At 39.7% G+C, this 14,837-nt stretch overlaps 4 protein-coding genes across 7 annotated transcripts; 3 read left to right on the forward strand and 1 right to left on the reverse strand.

The window, feature by feature from the left end:
- The first annotated feature begins 482 nt into the window (after positions 1 to 482).
- LOC115629237 (sex-lethal homolog) lies at positions 483 to 4,014 on the forward strand. Of its 2 annotated transcripts, XM_030525652.1 has the most exons (7): positions 483 to 611; positions 892 to 1,091; positions 1,190 to 1,597; positions 1,751 to 1,858; positions 1,913 to 2,094; positions 2,209 to 2,582; positions 2,681 to 4,014. In XM_030525652.1, exons 2-7 carry the CDS (start codon positions 1,005 to 1,007, stop codon positions 2,695 to 2,697), a joined length of 1,176 nt encoding a protein of 391 aa, XP_030381512.1. In that variant the 5' UTR covers positions 483 to 611; positions 892 to 1,004; the 3' UTR covers positions 2,698 to 4,014. The 2 variants fall into 2 exon arrangements, with proteins under 2 accessions (XP_030381512.1, XP_030381511.1); XM_030525651.1 differs by having other exon boundaries at positions 2,209 to 4,014.
- Positions 4,015 to 7,111: 3,097 nt separating this feature from the next.
- LOC115629275 (5'-AMP-activated protein kinase catalytic subunit alpha-2) lies at positions 7,112 to 10,085 on the forward strand. 3 transcript variants are annotated; one of them, XM_030525703.1, is made up of 3 exons: positions 7,112 to 7,328; positions 7,407 to 8,099; positions 8,173 to 10,085. In XM_030525703.1, the coding sequence occupies exons 2-3, from the start codon at positions 7,821 to 7,823 to the stop codon at positions 9,640 to 9,642; spliced, it is 1,749 nt and encodes a 582-aa protein (XP_030381563.1). In that variant the 5' UTR covers positions 7,112 to 7,328; positions 7,407 to 7,820; the 3' UTR covers positions 9,643 to 10,085. The 3 variants fall into 3 exon arrangements, with proteins under 3 accessions (XP_030381563.1, XP_030381564.1, XP_030381561.1); XM_030525704.1 differs by having other exon boundaries at positions 7,429 to 8,099; XM_030525701.1 differs by having other exon boundaries at positions 7,112 to 8,099.
- A 62-nt stretch (positions 10,086 to 10,147) lies between these two features.
- LOC115629224 (thioredoxin, mitochondrial) lies at positions 10,148 to 11,293 on the reverse strand. Its single transcript, XM_030525635.1, has 2 exons — positions 10,911 to 11,293; positions 10,148 to 10,629 (listed from the first exon to the last, which is right to left on the reverse strand). Exons 1-2 carry the CDS (start codon positions 11,097 to 11,099, stop codon positions 10,333 to 10,335), a joined length of 486 nt encoding a protein of 161 aa, XP_030381495.1. The 5' UTR covers positions 11,100 to 11,293; the 3' UTR covers positions 10,148 to 10,332.
- A 180-nt stretch (positions 11,294 to 11,473) lies between these two features.
- LOC115629223 (zinc finger protein 836-like) lies at positions 11,474 to 13,732 on the forward strand. Its single transcript, XM_030525634.1, has 3 exons — positions 11,474 to 11,842; positions 11,949 to 12,256; positions 12,312 to 13,732. The coding sequence occupies exons 1-3, from the start codon at positions 11,518 to 11,520 to the stop codon at positions 13,680 to 13,682; spliced, it is 2,004 nt and encodes a 667-aa protein (XP_030381494.1). The 5' UTR covers positions 11,474 to 11,517; the 3' UTR covers positions 13,683 to 13,732.
- Positions 13,733 to 14,837: the final 1,105 nt, after the last annotated feature.

Raw genomic sequence — 14,837 nt, forward strand, 5'->3', positions numbered from 1 at the left:
GCACTGTTTGTATGTATATAGCTATTGATGTCATGTACGTATATATTTCAAAAATTAAATAAAAAGAGTATATTGCATGGCTTTTAAAAAATAACAGAGAATTCTATCATTTATCAAATGTTTTTGTTCAACGATTTTCGGTATAAAATGACAAAATATGTACAATATATACATACATATGTATGTACATATATGTACATTGGTACTGTTATAGCAAATTTTTCAGAGCCGCAACACGAAAATATGTAAGTATTTTTGATATGACCCATGTACCTACAAGATAATTTTGAATACAGATGAAAGAATAAAAATGTGACGAACAAAAAAATGTCCATATTTAAAAGTCAGAATTTTCCGCCATGCCAATACAAAGTAACTACAAATTTACGTGCAAGCCACTTTTGAAAAAAAATTGTGATTTTTACCAGCACTGCACAATTCTTATTTGAATTTACCAGAACTGTAATATTAATACACTTAGTGGCAGCCTCAATAGCTAGGCGAAAAATCTAGTGGCAAGGCCAGCGGCGTCCCAGTATCTGTGTTGGTATATTTTTTCTGCCTGCTTCTTCTTCTACGCAATAGTTGGAGTCGATTCTGCCGTAAAATTTGTAAGTTTATATGATATAAACATTTATTTCGTGTGTTAGAAACATTCGTAATCTCTTTGCAACTGCGACTTTATTCGAAACGTAGACTTTTTTATACTGGCGTCAGCGCAGCAACGGAAACATTTGTACTAGCACTTTACTGTAGCAAAAATGTACCATAAAATGGCTTCTGAGTCTCGACAAAGAGTTATTGCTGCCGTGTTTTTATAATTATTACTAAAGTTTGCTTTACATATGTGCTGATTTTTAGGTAGTTAACCGTTTGTTTAAACACTTTTAGTTTGCGGCACGCACAAAATTTTGACGTAAGCATTTTTTACCGCACGGATTAGTCTGTCGCAGCGTTTACAAGACCGACATCGACAGACAAGAACAGAAGCAACAATTATAACAATGTCTCAACCAGACAGCAAAATACAACAGGGTGATCAGGTAAAAGAGTACGACGATCAGGATAGTCAAGCGTCCGATGTTGAAGAGGTAAGTGTAGTCGTAACTTTGCCCTTGTACGTCCAAGTCGATGTATAATGGCAACCAAACTGGGGCCAATAGCTAATGTTATTATTTGTTGATTACAGGACGCTGTTGCCGCTGACGAACTTGATACTTACAATAAATCTGGCGGTACAGATAATCAACAACAGGAAGATGACGACGATGAAGATGGAGAAGACTACAATAATCGGGGCGACAGCAATGGCAGCGACAATGATGAACGCAATGAACAGCAGTCAGGTGGCGAGGAGTACAGCAATAAGGTAGACAACAGTGCTGCTGGCGGTAATGATGCCAATCAGCAGCAACAGCAACAGCAAAATAATAACCAGCAGCCCATGCAGGGCACAGGCGGGGGCGAAGAAGACCGCACCAGCGCCACCAATTTAATTATAAACTATTTGCCACAGGACATGACAGATCGCGAGCTGTACAGCTTGTTTAGCAGCTGCGGCTCCATAAATACTTGCAAGATAATGCGAGACTACAAGGTAAGTGTGGGAGCGGGAACGGGTACGAAGCCCCGGTCACATGACGTACGCCATCCTTGTCCCACACTGTAGTGTACACACTGAATGCGTGTCATCATCATCCCTACGGTTAAGCTGTTCCATGTTAAACTTGCATCTCACTCTCATTTACAGACCGGATATAGCTTCGGATACGGTTTTGTGGACTACAATGCTGAAGCTGACTCGGAAACGGCCATACAAAAGCTGAATGGCTACTATGTGCGCAACAAGCGCTTGAAGGTAAGCCGATCCAAATTTCCAATATATATCATTCATTAGCGTTTTATTACACAGGTTTCGTATGCACGCCCTGGTGGTCAGTCCATTAAAGACACCAATTTGTATGTGATCAATTTACCACGCAGCATTAACGACGAGCAGTTAGATCGCATCTTTAGCCCGTACGGTCGCATTGTACAGCGCAATATTTTGCGCGATAAGCTTACTGGTCGTCCACGCGGTGTGGCATTTGTGCGGTAACTAAATTAGTTTTTTAATAAATAGGGGATTCATATGTGTGACTTGAAGGCGTCATAATAACTTATTCTCTCTATCTACTATCCTTTTTCGTTTGATGATGGTATCCTTAGATACAACAAGCGGGAGGAAGCGCAGGGAGCTATACAGGCTTTAAACAATACAATACCCGAAGGTGGCACTCAGCCCATATCGGTGCGTTTAGCTGAAGAGCATGGCAAAGCAAAAGCAGCGCAATTTATGTCACACGGTGGACATGGTGGTGGTCACCATATGGGCCAGCAGCCACATCACCACCCACATCAGCAACAACATCAACAACACCTACACCAGCAGCAGCATCAACATCATCAACAACAACATCTTCATCACCATAATCTGCCACCGCCGCATCATATGCAGCATATGCATGGCGGTGGCGGCATTGCGGGCGTGCCACCGCCCATGCATGGCGGCGGCGGCTACCATCACAATATGGCACACAGAGGTAGATCAATAAAAACAACACGATCTCAAAAACCGCATCCATATAACAATGCACAGAAATTTATTTAAAACAAAATTAATTTCTTTACACAATATTAGCTGCATCTCACAGGTGAAGTGTTCATGCTGCCATTGCCAATCACAATATCAATGCCAATGCGCCGATCGCGACCACGACCATGTGCGACATCAACAACGCCGCAACAGCAACAACAGAACAGCAGCAGCAGCAATGCAACTGCATCGTCGTTGGCGTCGGCGGCAACAGCAACCACGGCGGCGGCAGCAACAGCAGCTTCAACATCAACGGCAGCACCAATATTAACGGAAACAGATACAATTATACGCCTTCCACAACCACTCAATACCACAATTATAACTATAACTACAACTACAATTACAACTACTACAATAACAACAACAATGTCACAATGTACACACACAATGCCTACACCACCTACCCTCCACAACAACACCATCGTGTACAGCCACACCAACCACATCAACAAGCACCAGGAAGCTACAACAACAGCAGGATCTATGGAAATACAACAATGGCTCCATTCCTAACATATGCAACGCAACCACATCCGCAACACGTACGGCCACCACCTTGCTCATATTATTATTACCCATATGCCAACACAAGCTATGTTTATGCCGTCAACTACTACGACCACAACAACGGTGGAGCATTGGGGATCTATTATGTAGCACATAAGCAAAATATTGATGCGAATGCAGCCGATAGATGTGGCAGTGGTAGAAACATGCAAAACATGCACAACATGCACCACATGTGAGCACAGATCGAAGAGGCACACAGCACCTCTGTCAATAAAGTAAATTAGCACCATCAGCAGCGGAAGCATCAAAATTTAAATGCACATACAAACACATAATGTATACCAAAACCAGAACAGCATTAAATTGCATATATAGAAACAGTCTCTAAATGTCGTTTCAAAGCGAAACAAACTAAAGAAAATTATAACGAATATGGCTAAGGCAAAATGATAACACTCTCGACAGATCACTTGATCTAGTCGATTGTTTACCAGTTGGTTGCTGCCCGCACCCGCACTTTAAATAAGAAGAAAACAAAAAATGAGAAACTGAAACAGGCATGATAATATGTGAAAAAAACAAACCAAAAGCATTGGCAGCGAAGCTTAAATTTGTGTAGATGCACATGCAACAAAACAAAATAAAAAAAGTTAAAGCAAACAAACAAGTTGATACATAACTTGAAATATGTATAAAAGTTCCAAAGTACACATACACCTACACACACACTCACACTGGAGACACCCACACTCACACGAAAACCATTTCAATTTAGATATACGAAGAAAAATTGCAAAATTTGCTGATCGAATTAAATAAATTGCAAAGCAAGCTTAACCAATTGTATAAAAACAAAACAAACAAAATATTATAAACCATTTTTGTTTATATCTATAGCTTGCTATACATACTCATACCCACACATACATACGTCGTACACTAAAAGCGATTTATGCGTTTTAACAATAACCAAAAACGCAAGCTTCATCGACCGAAAGGGCCAACAATATTGGCGATATTGCTTTTAATAGATATCTAAAGTATTTATGTGTGTATGCATGTATAAATCACTCACCATACATAAGTAAATAACGCAGTTAAAACTATATGAATGTATAAACAACCAATAAATTATGTAAAATAACTGTGCTTTCTAAAATAAAAATAATAATAACTGAAAAAATTACAAGCTGAAAATTTGGAATGAACTCCATAAACCTTTTATAAAAAGTCCCTTTTTTTGTCAAAATAATTTACATTTTTAAAACTAGTCTTATAGAATTATATACTTGTTAAGTCAATTTTTTTCAACTAAAATTAAAGAATCGAATGAAAATTGAAAACAAACAACAAAAAAATTGTACGAAGTTTGAGGCCTAATAAAAAAAATTACATATGTACGTATATACGAAATCGAAAGGGGAAATTATAGGAAAATACAATAGAATTAAGAAAACATGCCCCAAATATTTCAAAACAAATAAGTTACATTGCAGCAGGTGCGGTGTGCTTAACTTGTAACGCAGAGGACAGAAATCTAAGTAGGAGAAAGGCGGGCAAACAAATTAAACAGAAATATATATGTAGAGAGAGAGAGAGAGAGATATATATATGTTGTAAATTCGTAAGGAGCTTAAAAAGGCACATTGCACATGAGACAAGCCATAAATTAAACTCTAAATGCATATGCGTGTATATTGGCTATACCAAGTATCCTTCCAGGAGGAGATTTAAAACAGCAATTTCCTTTCCAAATTGTAGCTAAATTCTAGTTAAGTTAATGTTAGGCCTTAAAATCAGCTTGATTAGATACAAACACTCAAAAGATCGATTCGATCATCGGTAAATTAAACGTACGAGTATATATATACACATATGTTTACATGTATGTATATGTGGGTATACATATACATGGATGTATGTAGATGTAATTATGAATTTAAATATGTATGTATGTATGTTTACTATATACTATAAAAACTATCATCTATGAATGTGAACCGATTACGAGCATGAATAGACAACTTTATTAAATATGAATGTATTTTTTCTAAGTGTCAAACAAAAATAAAAAATACATACATACACAACTGGAAACAATTACTGTTACTTTACTAACATGATCGTCTTTACATACACTGCTGCTTTATATGACTAACGAGATACCGCATTCTTGACTTAAGCGCGACCTTTCCCTCTGAGCTAGTTATGATTACATATCATACATAAATACACAGACGAGAGCATTGACTAAGCTAACGATGTTCATATTAGATACTAGATACGATAGTTACTAGAGCGGTGGTAGAGTACAGTGGTATATTGAGAAAGTGCCTAACTGTTTGACTGTGGGATTTTTCATGTCATTTAGTAAGTTCTCAAGTCAAAACGTTGAGCAAGAATTAGAAGAACATATATTAGTTTTTGTTTGTGTTGTTGTAAGAAAGCTTTAAATTAAAAATTTCAAATTTAAACAAATGATAATCAAATAATGAGTGCTTCAACAAATTTTGAACTTTGCATTTGTAAAAAAAAGCTAACATTGGATTTGCCGTGTAATTACTGAGAAATATGAATCGAACGGGACACTTTATCTAAATAATAGATATGTATATTATGTAAGCATATCGATTTTTTCTACGTATCAACCAATACTACGTATAGATGAGAATATTGCATTATTATAGGTCTTACGCCATACCAAATTGAATGTTTCACCTAGTATTATAGCCCTTTAAATTTGATTGGAATTATTTTGGCGTCAAATTCGGTAAGTTCGGCGTTACTATGTAAGCGATTTTTAGAGACTAAGAATAATTTTTCTCCGGCAATCTTCTCAAATATAGTGATGTTTCAATCTTGTGCTTCGTGTCATAGCGTGGAACCTCGCGGAAAATGCTCCTTTATACATATATATATTATGCCAATAATGAAATACAATATGTCCCATCGGAGCTTTTAAAATTTAATTCCAGTGGTTTGGGGGCTGGTTAAGTATAGTAATCTTGGTATGCATGCACACTTGCCTGATTCATACTCAAACGAAATTGAATAAAATGTTTTATAGCGGGTCAAAAAAAAGTTTAATACATTTAATTTAGGTTTAATTTTCGAAAGTATTAGAAGTAGGCCAAATCAAACGACATGTTGGTTTCAGCTGTTAAAGAAATCTTCTAAGTAATTAAAGTTGACTCAATTACCTGTCTTTTTCCTTTAATTTAGCATTCTCGTCACATGTACTATGTTAAATTACTCAGATTTGCCAGTTATGTTAAATGTACTCGCTATAACCCATATATATATTTATTAGAAATCATAATTACCAGGTCCTTTAAAATATGATGATTTATTTTGCAGTAATTTTATTTTAGCTTTAAATTGTTTCAATTCTGGTCAATCCAATGACAATTGTACATAGTTTGATTACGATCTCATTACATTTCAAATAAACGTTGCAACATTATGTATACTAGGCCCCCACGTATTTGGGGTACATTCAAAAAAAATGATTTTCCAATTTATTGATCAAATTGGCAGTTAGTTGATATTGTAATTCCAGTCCAGATGTTTCCCATTAGATTTGTTTCAAAAACAATAAGAAACTGACCGCTATAGTTTTTTACCGCCATTTAATTATTTTGTTTTTAAATATATTTGTGTATTTTGATAATTACTCTTTTTATTCGGTATAATAAGTAGAACAAAACGAATATAAGTTCAAGCCAATATTTAAATTTTTTTATGTTATTGGTAAATGCGGCCACACTATTCTAACTTGTTTTATGTTTAAGTGCAATAAAACGACGATATCTTTCAGTGTTGTAAAACGATAGTAGTAAATATTCATTTTGCTAGTTCTTTAAAATTCCAATATACTTATATATTCATTTATTTTGCACATAAGGTTTACTTTCTTAGACAGTAACAAAAGCATATCAGTGCACGCAATAGTAACATGTTTTTCGCTTTGTGTGTATAACACACAAGGAGCTAGCTGACCGATTAGCTGGCTTGTCTGCACTAGCAAACCTTGCACTGCAGGGTACTTTGTGATTGTGTAAGTGTAAAAGTATTGTAATTGCACTCAAAATCGCAAGTGCAGGATTATAATAACAACTCGTATTTCGTAGTAGAGTGAGCCCTTGAAATTGTAAAAAGTTTTATTGGCAGAAGTGTGTGCGTAAGTAGTATTGATACACGTACACACATCTACATACATATATGTATATATATAAATACATATACATATATACATAAGTCTATACAAATGTACAAAACAGGCGGAAGCATCACAACGTGAGCGGCAGCGCTTCGTCGTAAACTCGAAACGGAATACGCAATAAATGATAACGACCTTCTGCAGTTTTGAAAAAAAAAATACACACTACAGTGTTACAGCTTTGCATATGCAGGTTGTTGAAGCTACAACTACTATTAAAACCCTGCTATAATAATAATAACAGCAGAAACCGAGAAAAACGGGTGTGCAGGGTGTAGTCGCCTGACACAGCAGCGTGAAAAACAAAGCAGCACGCTTTAGCTCATTTGCTTTAATTGAATATCGCTGCCGCTGGATACATTTGCAGCGGAAAATAAAAGCAGAAGAGTTGTGTCATTATTGCTGCCTCCCGCCCTAATAAGAGAGAAGTAAGGAGAACAACACTTGCTGGATATGCCTCACACAAGGGCTGCCGCCGCTGAAGCTGCAGCTGCGGGCAGCGCCAATGGCCAGCCATTGGTTAAAATTGGTCATTACCTCCTTGGAGCAACGCTGGGCACTGGAACCTTCGGAAAGGTTAAGATTGGCGAGCATCAAATGACGCGACACAAGGTGGCTGTTAAAATATTGAACCGTCAGAAGATCAAAAGCTTGGATGTGGTGGGCAAGATACGTCGAGAAATACAAAATTTAAAACTGTTTCGACATCCACATATTATAAAGCTTTACCAGGTAAATGAGAACACTAATCATTTTGGCAGTTAAAAATGGCCTTAACAATTATTAATTCGTTACATGTTCATAGGTCATCTCGACACCCACGGACATCTTTATGATTATGGAATACGTGAGCGGTGGCGAGCTGTTTGACTACATTGTCAAGCATGGTAAGCTTCAGGAGCATCAGGCACGTCGTTTCTTTCAGCAAATTATTTCGGGCGTCGACTACTGCCATCGTCATATGATCGTGCATCGCGATTTAAAGCCGGAGAATTTACTCCTTGACCACAATATGCACGTGAAGATTGCCGATTTTGGCCTGTCTAACATGATGTTAGATGGTGAGTTCTTGCGTACGTCTTGCGGCTCGCCTAATTACGCGGCACCTGAGGTCATTTCCGGAAAATTATATGCTGGCCCTGAAGTAGATATTTGGTCGTGTGGTGTAATACTCTACGCGCTGCTTTGTGGCACATTGCCTTTCGATGACGAGCATGTACCCACACTGTTTCGCAAGATCAAGTCGGGGATCTTTCCTATACCCGAGTACCTAAACAAGCAGGTGGTGAACTTGGTGTGCCAGATGCTGCAGGTGGATCCGTTGAAGCGCGCAAACATAGAGGAGATAAAAAAGCACGAGTGGTTCCAGAAAGAATTACCCGCCTACCTTTTCCCTTCATCCATTGAACAGGACTCTAACGTCATTGACACATATGCGGTAGCGGAGGTATGCACAAAGTTTGGCGTCAAAGAAGCTGAGGTTCACAATGCGCTCCTTAGTGGTGACCCGCATGACCAATTGGCCATTGCTTACCATCTTATTATAGACAACAAGCGCTTCGCCGACGACGCAGCTAATCAAATCAACGAGATAAACAATTTCTTTGTTGCTGGATCGCCACCGCCGACGGCGCACTCACCACACGACCGGCCGCACGATGTAGGCCAGGCGCCCATAGCTACTGTCATTGTTGGCGGTGGCACGGCTGCCAGCTCCGGCACCGCCACTCCTGTACCCAATGGCAGCGCACCGCCAAGCGCAAATGTGCCTGCCATACGACCCCATCCTGAGCGCATAGCGCCCATGAGAGAGCGCCAACTGGCCATGTCGGTACAGAACTCGGGTGGTGCCGCCTTTCCCGAAAAGACGGCGCGCGGCGGCACACCCATAAAGCGTGCAAAATGGCATCTAGGCATCCGATCGCAAAGCAAGCCCAATGACATTATGCTCGAGGTATATCGCGCTATGAAGGCGCTTAATTACGAATGGAAAATCATTAATCCCTACCATGTTCGCGTGCGACGCCAGAATGTGAAGACGGGCAAGTTTTCCAAGATGTCACTGCAACTATACCAGGTGGACGCCAAAAGCTACCTTCTCGACTTTAAGTCGCTCACCAACGACGAAGTGGAGCAGGGGGACGACGTCATCATGGAGAGCTTGACGCCGCCGCCGCTTAGTGTGACTGGTGTGATGCCGTTGCAGCCAACTGGCCACCACACTATGGAGTTTTTCGAAATGTGCGCCGCCCTAATCATACAACTGGCGCGCTAGACCAAAAACAAAACCAAAATCCGATGCGGTACTCACAAACAAATATAACAAAACAGACCAGATTAGACCTTCTTTTCAATCTACTAACAATTGTTAAGCTTATGTTTTTTGTGTATTTGTATTTGGGCGACACCCGCTAGCTTTCCAATTTGTTGCAACGCTTGGCACGGGTCTGAATTCGTATTTTTATATATTATTATAATGTGTATGTATATTGTATTAACGGATTGCTTCGGGGCGTTCTAGTCTAAGCAGACACCCGAAGTCATGAAGGCTTTAGCTGGAGGGCAGCTGCGGTGGCGGTCTGCGCCTAGTGGCTAATATGTTACTCAACAGAGCAGTGAATTATCGATGCGTATGTATACTTTGTACTTGTTGTAATTGTTACAAACCATAAGAACTATGCTAAATAAAGCGATCTATATATTGTTGCTAGATAGATATTCGATGATTTTCAATTGATGAACGTATCTATGAAATAATTAATTTTGATGCGTTTCGTAGATATATGTATATATATACTTCAGCTACTGCAATTACTTTATTCTGTATAAATCTGTATTGCAACTTAAAAAAGCACCTGCTACTTAAATTTCTCATAAACACCAATTACACACATGTAACATGCATACAGGTACATATGTGTGTGTTTGATGAAATTATCCTAACTCCGAGCTACACGCCTGCTTCCTATTGCTTCTGTTGTTGCTTCCGCTTCAGTTTGTCGATCAGCGTTTCTATGCTGTTAGCATCGACCAGTCCAATGAACTTGTCAACGACAACACCATTGCGAAAAGCCAAAACAGCGGGAACTGCCTTCACTTCAAAAGTTTCGACCAGATCCAAGTTGGTCTCTACATCGATTATGGCTAGGTCGATTTCGTTAGAGTTTTCCAAGAGCTCCAACATTTTTGGTGTGAGTATTTTGCATGGATCGCACCATTCGGCATGGAAGTTGACAATGACCGGGTTGTCGCTGTTTATCACCTGTTAGAGAAGTGGGAGTAAGAATTATATACTTATAGTATTTTACATTTCAGTCGCTTTAGTGGGATAAACGCAAACACATACATATGTATGTAAATACAATCAAAAAAAGTAGTCTAATCGCGTCATCGTGTTGGCTAAAAAAACAGGCACAAGCACGTATGTAAGTATATACATATGGTATGTATCTTTGTATGCATGGGCATATGAGTGTATGTATGTACATTTGTGTGTGCGAACATTCCTTTTACGTTGCATAATGCATTGGGTGCCAAACTCACCTTCTGATCAAATTCATAGTGATCTTTGATGACCAGTTTCTTCAGCCGGGATTGGGATTGTGACAGATTTTTTTGTGTTGCTTTGGCGACTTGCGGCGCCACACGATGGCAGCAGCTTTGGGCGCTCGCATTGATTAAGCAAAAAGATGCTAAGCGGGGCGCAATTCCCTCCGCTGCGATCTTAAGCATGCTGTTTGGATAGGGATATTGATTCGGAAAACAAAAACAACCTGACGTTCCCGTTCTCTGCGTGTTTTTTTTCTATATTGTACCTGTTGCTGTCGTTTTCAGACCCTTAGTCGTTAGATATGAGATTAGATAAAAAGAAACGTGCTTAGCTAACGTTTATATGTTTGTATGTATGTCGGCCTCGTATCACCGCAGCTCCTATGGATATGGATTATGTTTAATAAAAAAAATACGTACATATGCAGATAGGGGTGAGCGGTATATTAATTATATATATTTATCTTTCATTTTAGTATATTTAGTATTTTTGTGCCAATTTTCAACGCCATAAGGTCACACTGTTTGTGTACTGGAAGCATTGATAACACAATATTGAAATATACAATTAGTTCTGCGTGGATTAATTGCTAACTTGAAAATGCCACCGGCTCAGCATCGTTGCGGAGATATCGTGTGGCAATGCAAACGGCACGTGCGCAGCTTCGCTTTCAAATGTGTCTTCTGTTCGCATTACACCACATCAACTTTCAGGGACTTCAAGGGGCACCTGGAGGCTGAGCATTTGGATAGACTCAGAGATTTTGAGACGGAGGAAAGCCAGCAGAAACAGTCGGCGCTGCCACCTTCACTTTCATCTGGCCGTAGGAGCAGTCGATCTACTTCCAGCGGCGTTAAGCTCTGCGATCCAGTACTGCAAATGCAAAACAACACATTTGTAAACAAGGTGGCGTTGGGAACTCCAGGTATGTTCTTGCATTATGGGACCAGAAACTCTTGCGACCCGAAAATATTTTCGAATACATACCATTCATCCAAATTCGTGACTACATACTCAACCGGATCTTTCAGAACTGCAAACACATTTGCCGATGTTGGACCCTGGAAGTAGTTCTGACTTGGTTGACTTTCCGTCAGACCCGTTAGAGAACATATCATTGCATGGATTTTTGTCAACGAATGAAGATCCAGAGCCAGACATAGATATTGAAATGTCAGAATTTAATGTAAAAGGTATAGATGCTGAGTTTTACAAAGCACCCAAAGAGGAACTGGAAGAGTCCGAGTCTGCTGCAGGGCTGGAAGCCGAACTTGATTGGTTTGAGAGTAACGACAGCTTCACAACACTGGAGGACGCAACTGAGGACGATGATGAACTGGTAAAGAATCTGTAAATCAAATTCTAGCTTGATCTCACACTAGCTACACTTAAAGCCCGCCGACACTAAGCATTTCTGGCTTCGAGAGCATCCCATAATGTTTGCTATTATCGATCACTATAAGAAGGCACGGCCTTTGTGGGACGTCAGAATGGTTACCTATAGAAATCGTGGGCGTCGAAACGTCACCTGCGAGCAGATAGCTGACAAGCTCAATGCCCAGTTTGGCCTACGCTTGGAATGCGAGGACATTGTCATTTTTGTCAATAAGCTGCGCGCCGCATATTACCGAGAGGAACGCCGTGCACAGTCGTCCACAGCCATCACATCTGATCTACCATGGTACTACGACCATCTGAATTTCTTAAAAGATGGTGAAAAACAGCGCGGAAAACGTGGCAAACGGGGTACTAAGGCGCTTACGAGCAAAGGCTCCGCACTTCCAGTGCCCCAACTAAGTCACGCTCAGAACCGAGCCCTCATCGAGATCTACCGTCGGTGCAATCGAACCTGGGACATGCAGGACTTGACCTATCGCCTGCGCCACATTCGTCAGCAAGCTAATGACAACTTGCTGCAGCTGTGCAGGGATGAACTAAAGGTGCAGATTAACCCGAAGCAGTTACAACGCTACATTTATCGCATCCGCTACGCCTATACGCAGGAGAAGACGCGACAGCTGCAATGCGAGCGCGATGGGCGCCCGTATGTGCCCATCTGTCCGTACTATAAGCAGATCCAGTTCCTAGAGCAGCACGTCGGACCATTTAAGTGCGAGGTATGCGAGGCAGTGATAAACGGAGTCGATGGCTTCAAGGTCCACAGATCCCAGCATGACGGGAGCATGCCCTTTTTGTGTCCTATCTGCCAACGGGGTTTCTCACGCAGTGGCAACTGCACAATACATTTGCGTCGGCACACCCAAGATTTTCATGTGTCCTGCGATCAGTGCGGTAAGCGCTTCGCCACTACGTCTGACATGCAGGTTCATCGGCGTAATCACACCGGAGAGAAGCCATATTGCTGTGACGTGTGCGGACAGCGGTTCCGCACGTCATCCTTCTTCGACAGGCACAAACGACGGCATGAGCAGCGGCCCAAAGGCAAATGCCACATTTGTGGCAAACACTTCTTTGAGCAATCTGTGCTCAACGACCACATTAAAGCTCATCTAAACGTTCGAGACAAAGTGTGTGACGTTTGCCAGAAAGCATTCACAAGCGCCAAGTACCTGCGCCAGCATAAAGAGATTCATGCCGCCAAGAAGCGTTACATGTGCAAAATTTGTGGTAAATGTTTTGCACAGTATGCCGGACTCAATGGGCACATGAAGTCGCATGGGACGACTATGCGCGAGGCTGCTCAAATGAGCATTGTCTTCACGAAAGATCCTGAACCAGATTTGCCTAGCGAGCAGTGTTGCTAGTTGGTGTCCCTATCCCTAAAGTCCCATTAAAAAGCTTTCTTTGTGATTTACTTAACTGTGTTCACTGTTAAATTCTTCTATGGCTAATCCCCCTTGCATATTTAAGATATATTTGTAAGCATCTCAACGCACTGCTTACAAATGGATTGGAGCATAAACAGCTAATTCGGTAGTCATTCTCCTTATTCAGTATTGCTCCCTTTTTCCAATTTATTCAATAAAATAATGTATGTTCAGTGTGAAAATTGCTTACGACCTTTCACATCAATTTGGGTAATTAGTGTTGCTATCCTGTTAGTATAAGCAATTGAGGACTCCTGTGAAGAAAGTGAGCTAAAAGGAGTCCTGTAACAGATTGATTATATATAACAAATACAGTTACATCAAAAACACACTTGAACGTGACTTTTCTTTGACCTAAATGGATCTAGATGTCGATTTTAGATAATTATTAGGTTCCATTTAGTTTTTACTTGCAAACTTTTTTGAATTAATTAGCTTTACGATGTCCCAGGCTCTTAAAAGGTATTCTACTTTTTTAACATATACAAAATTAATTTATATCTTGATTGGTGTCTTGATATCCGTTGATTGTATCATTTATTTTATAGTTATTTTTTCTTGAATATTAGTCGGAGAATATTTCCTGAGAAAAACATCGCACAACTTATTTTTCAAAATTCGATACGATAAAAGTCTTTAAAAAAATACTTGACGTTTTGTTCTTTTAGATTTCAAGATTTTCCTACATTGCATCACGCCACCTGCTGGGTGTTACAAACTCTGACTGATTTCATAAAAACTATTACACTTTAGGTGCAGGATATAATAATTTAGAAAATCATCACATACATAAATATGAATATTATATATAGTATATATTAGAGGGCCATAATATTCGTATTTGCTTTTACAAGCTACACAATGTGTAATTGTATATTTTAACATTTTTTGTGGATGTCTCAGTACATAAATCTTTATTCATCCTTTTTTTCATAACGGAGAAAATTTACGTGATTCAATGTTCTAGTTGAATGAGCTGAACGGCGTCATTATTCAAATAAGGTGGCATTTACCAGCACTGTTAAAAGATATGGTAACCAAAGAATTGGTGGCAGCACTGAAAAGTTTGTGCTAACATTTTTTAGTACATTT

The sequence above is a fragment of the Scaptodrosophila lebanonensis genome, unplaced genomic scaffold (genome assembly GCF_003285725.1).
Source record: "Scaptodrosophila lebanonensis strain 11010-0011.00,11010-0021.00 unplaced genomic scaffold, SlebRS2 tig00000138-arrow-arrow-pilon, whole genome shotgun sequence".
Lineage (NCBI taxonomy): Eukaryota > Metazoa > Arthropoda > Insecta > Diptera > Drosophilidae > Scaptodrosophila > Scaptodrosophila lebanonensis.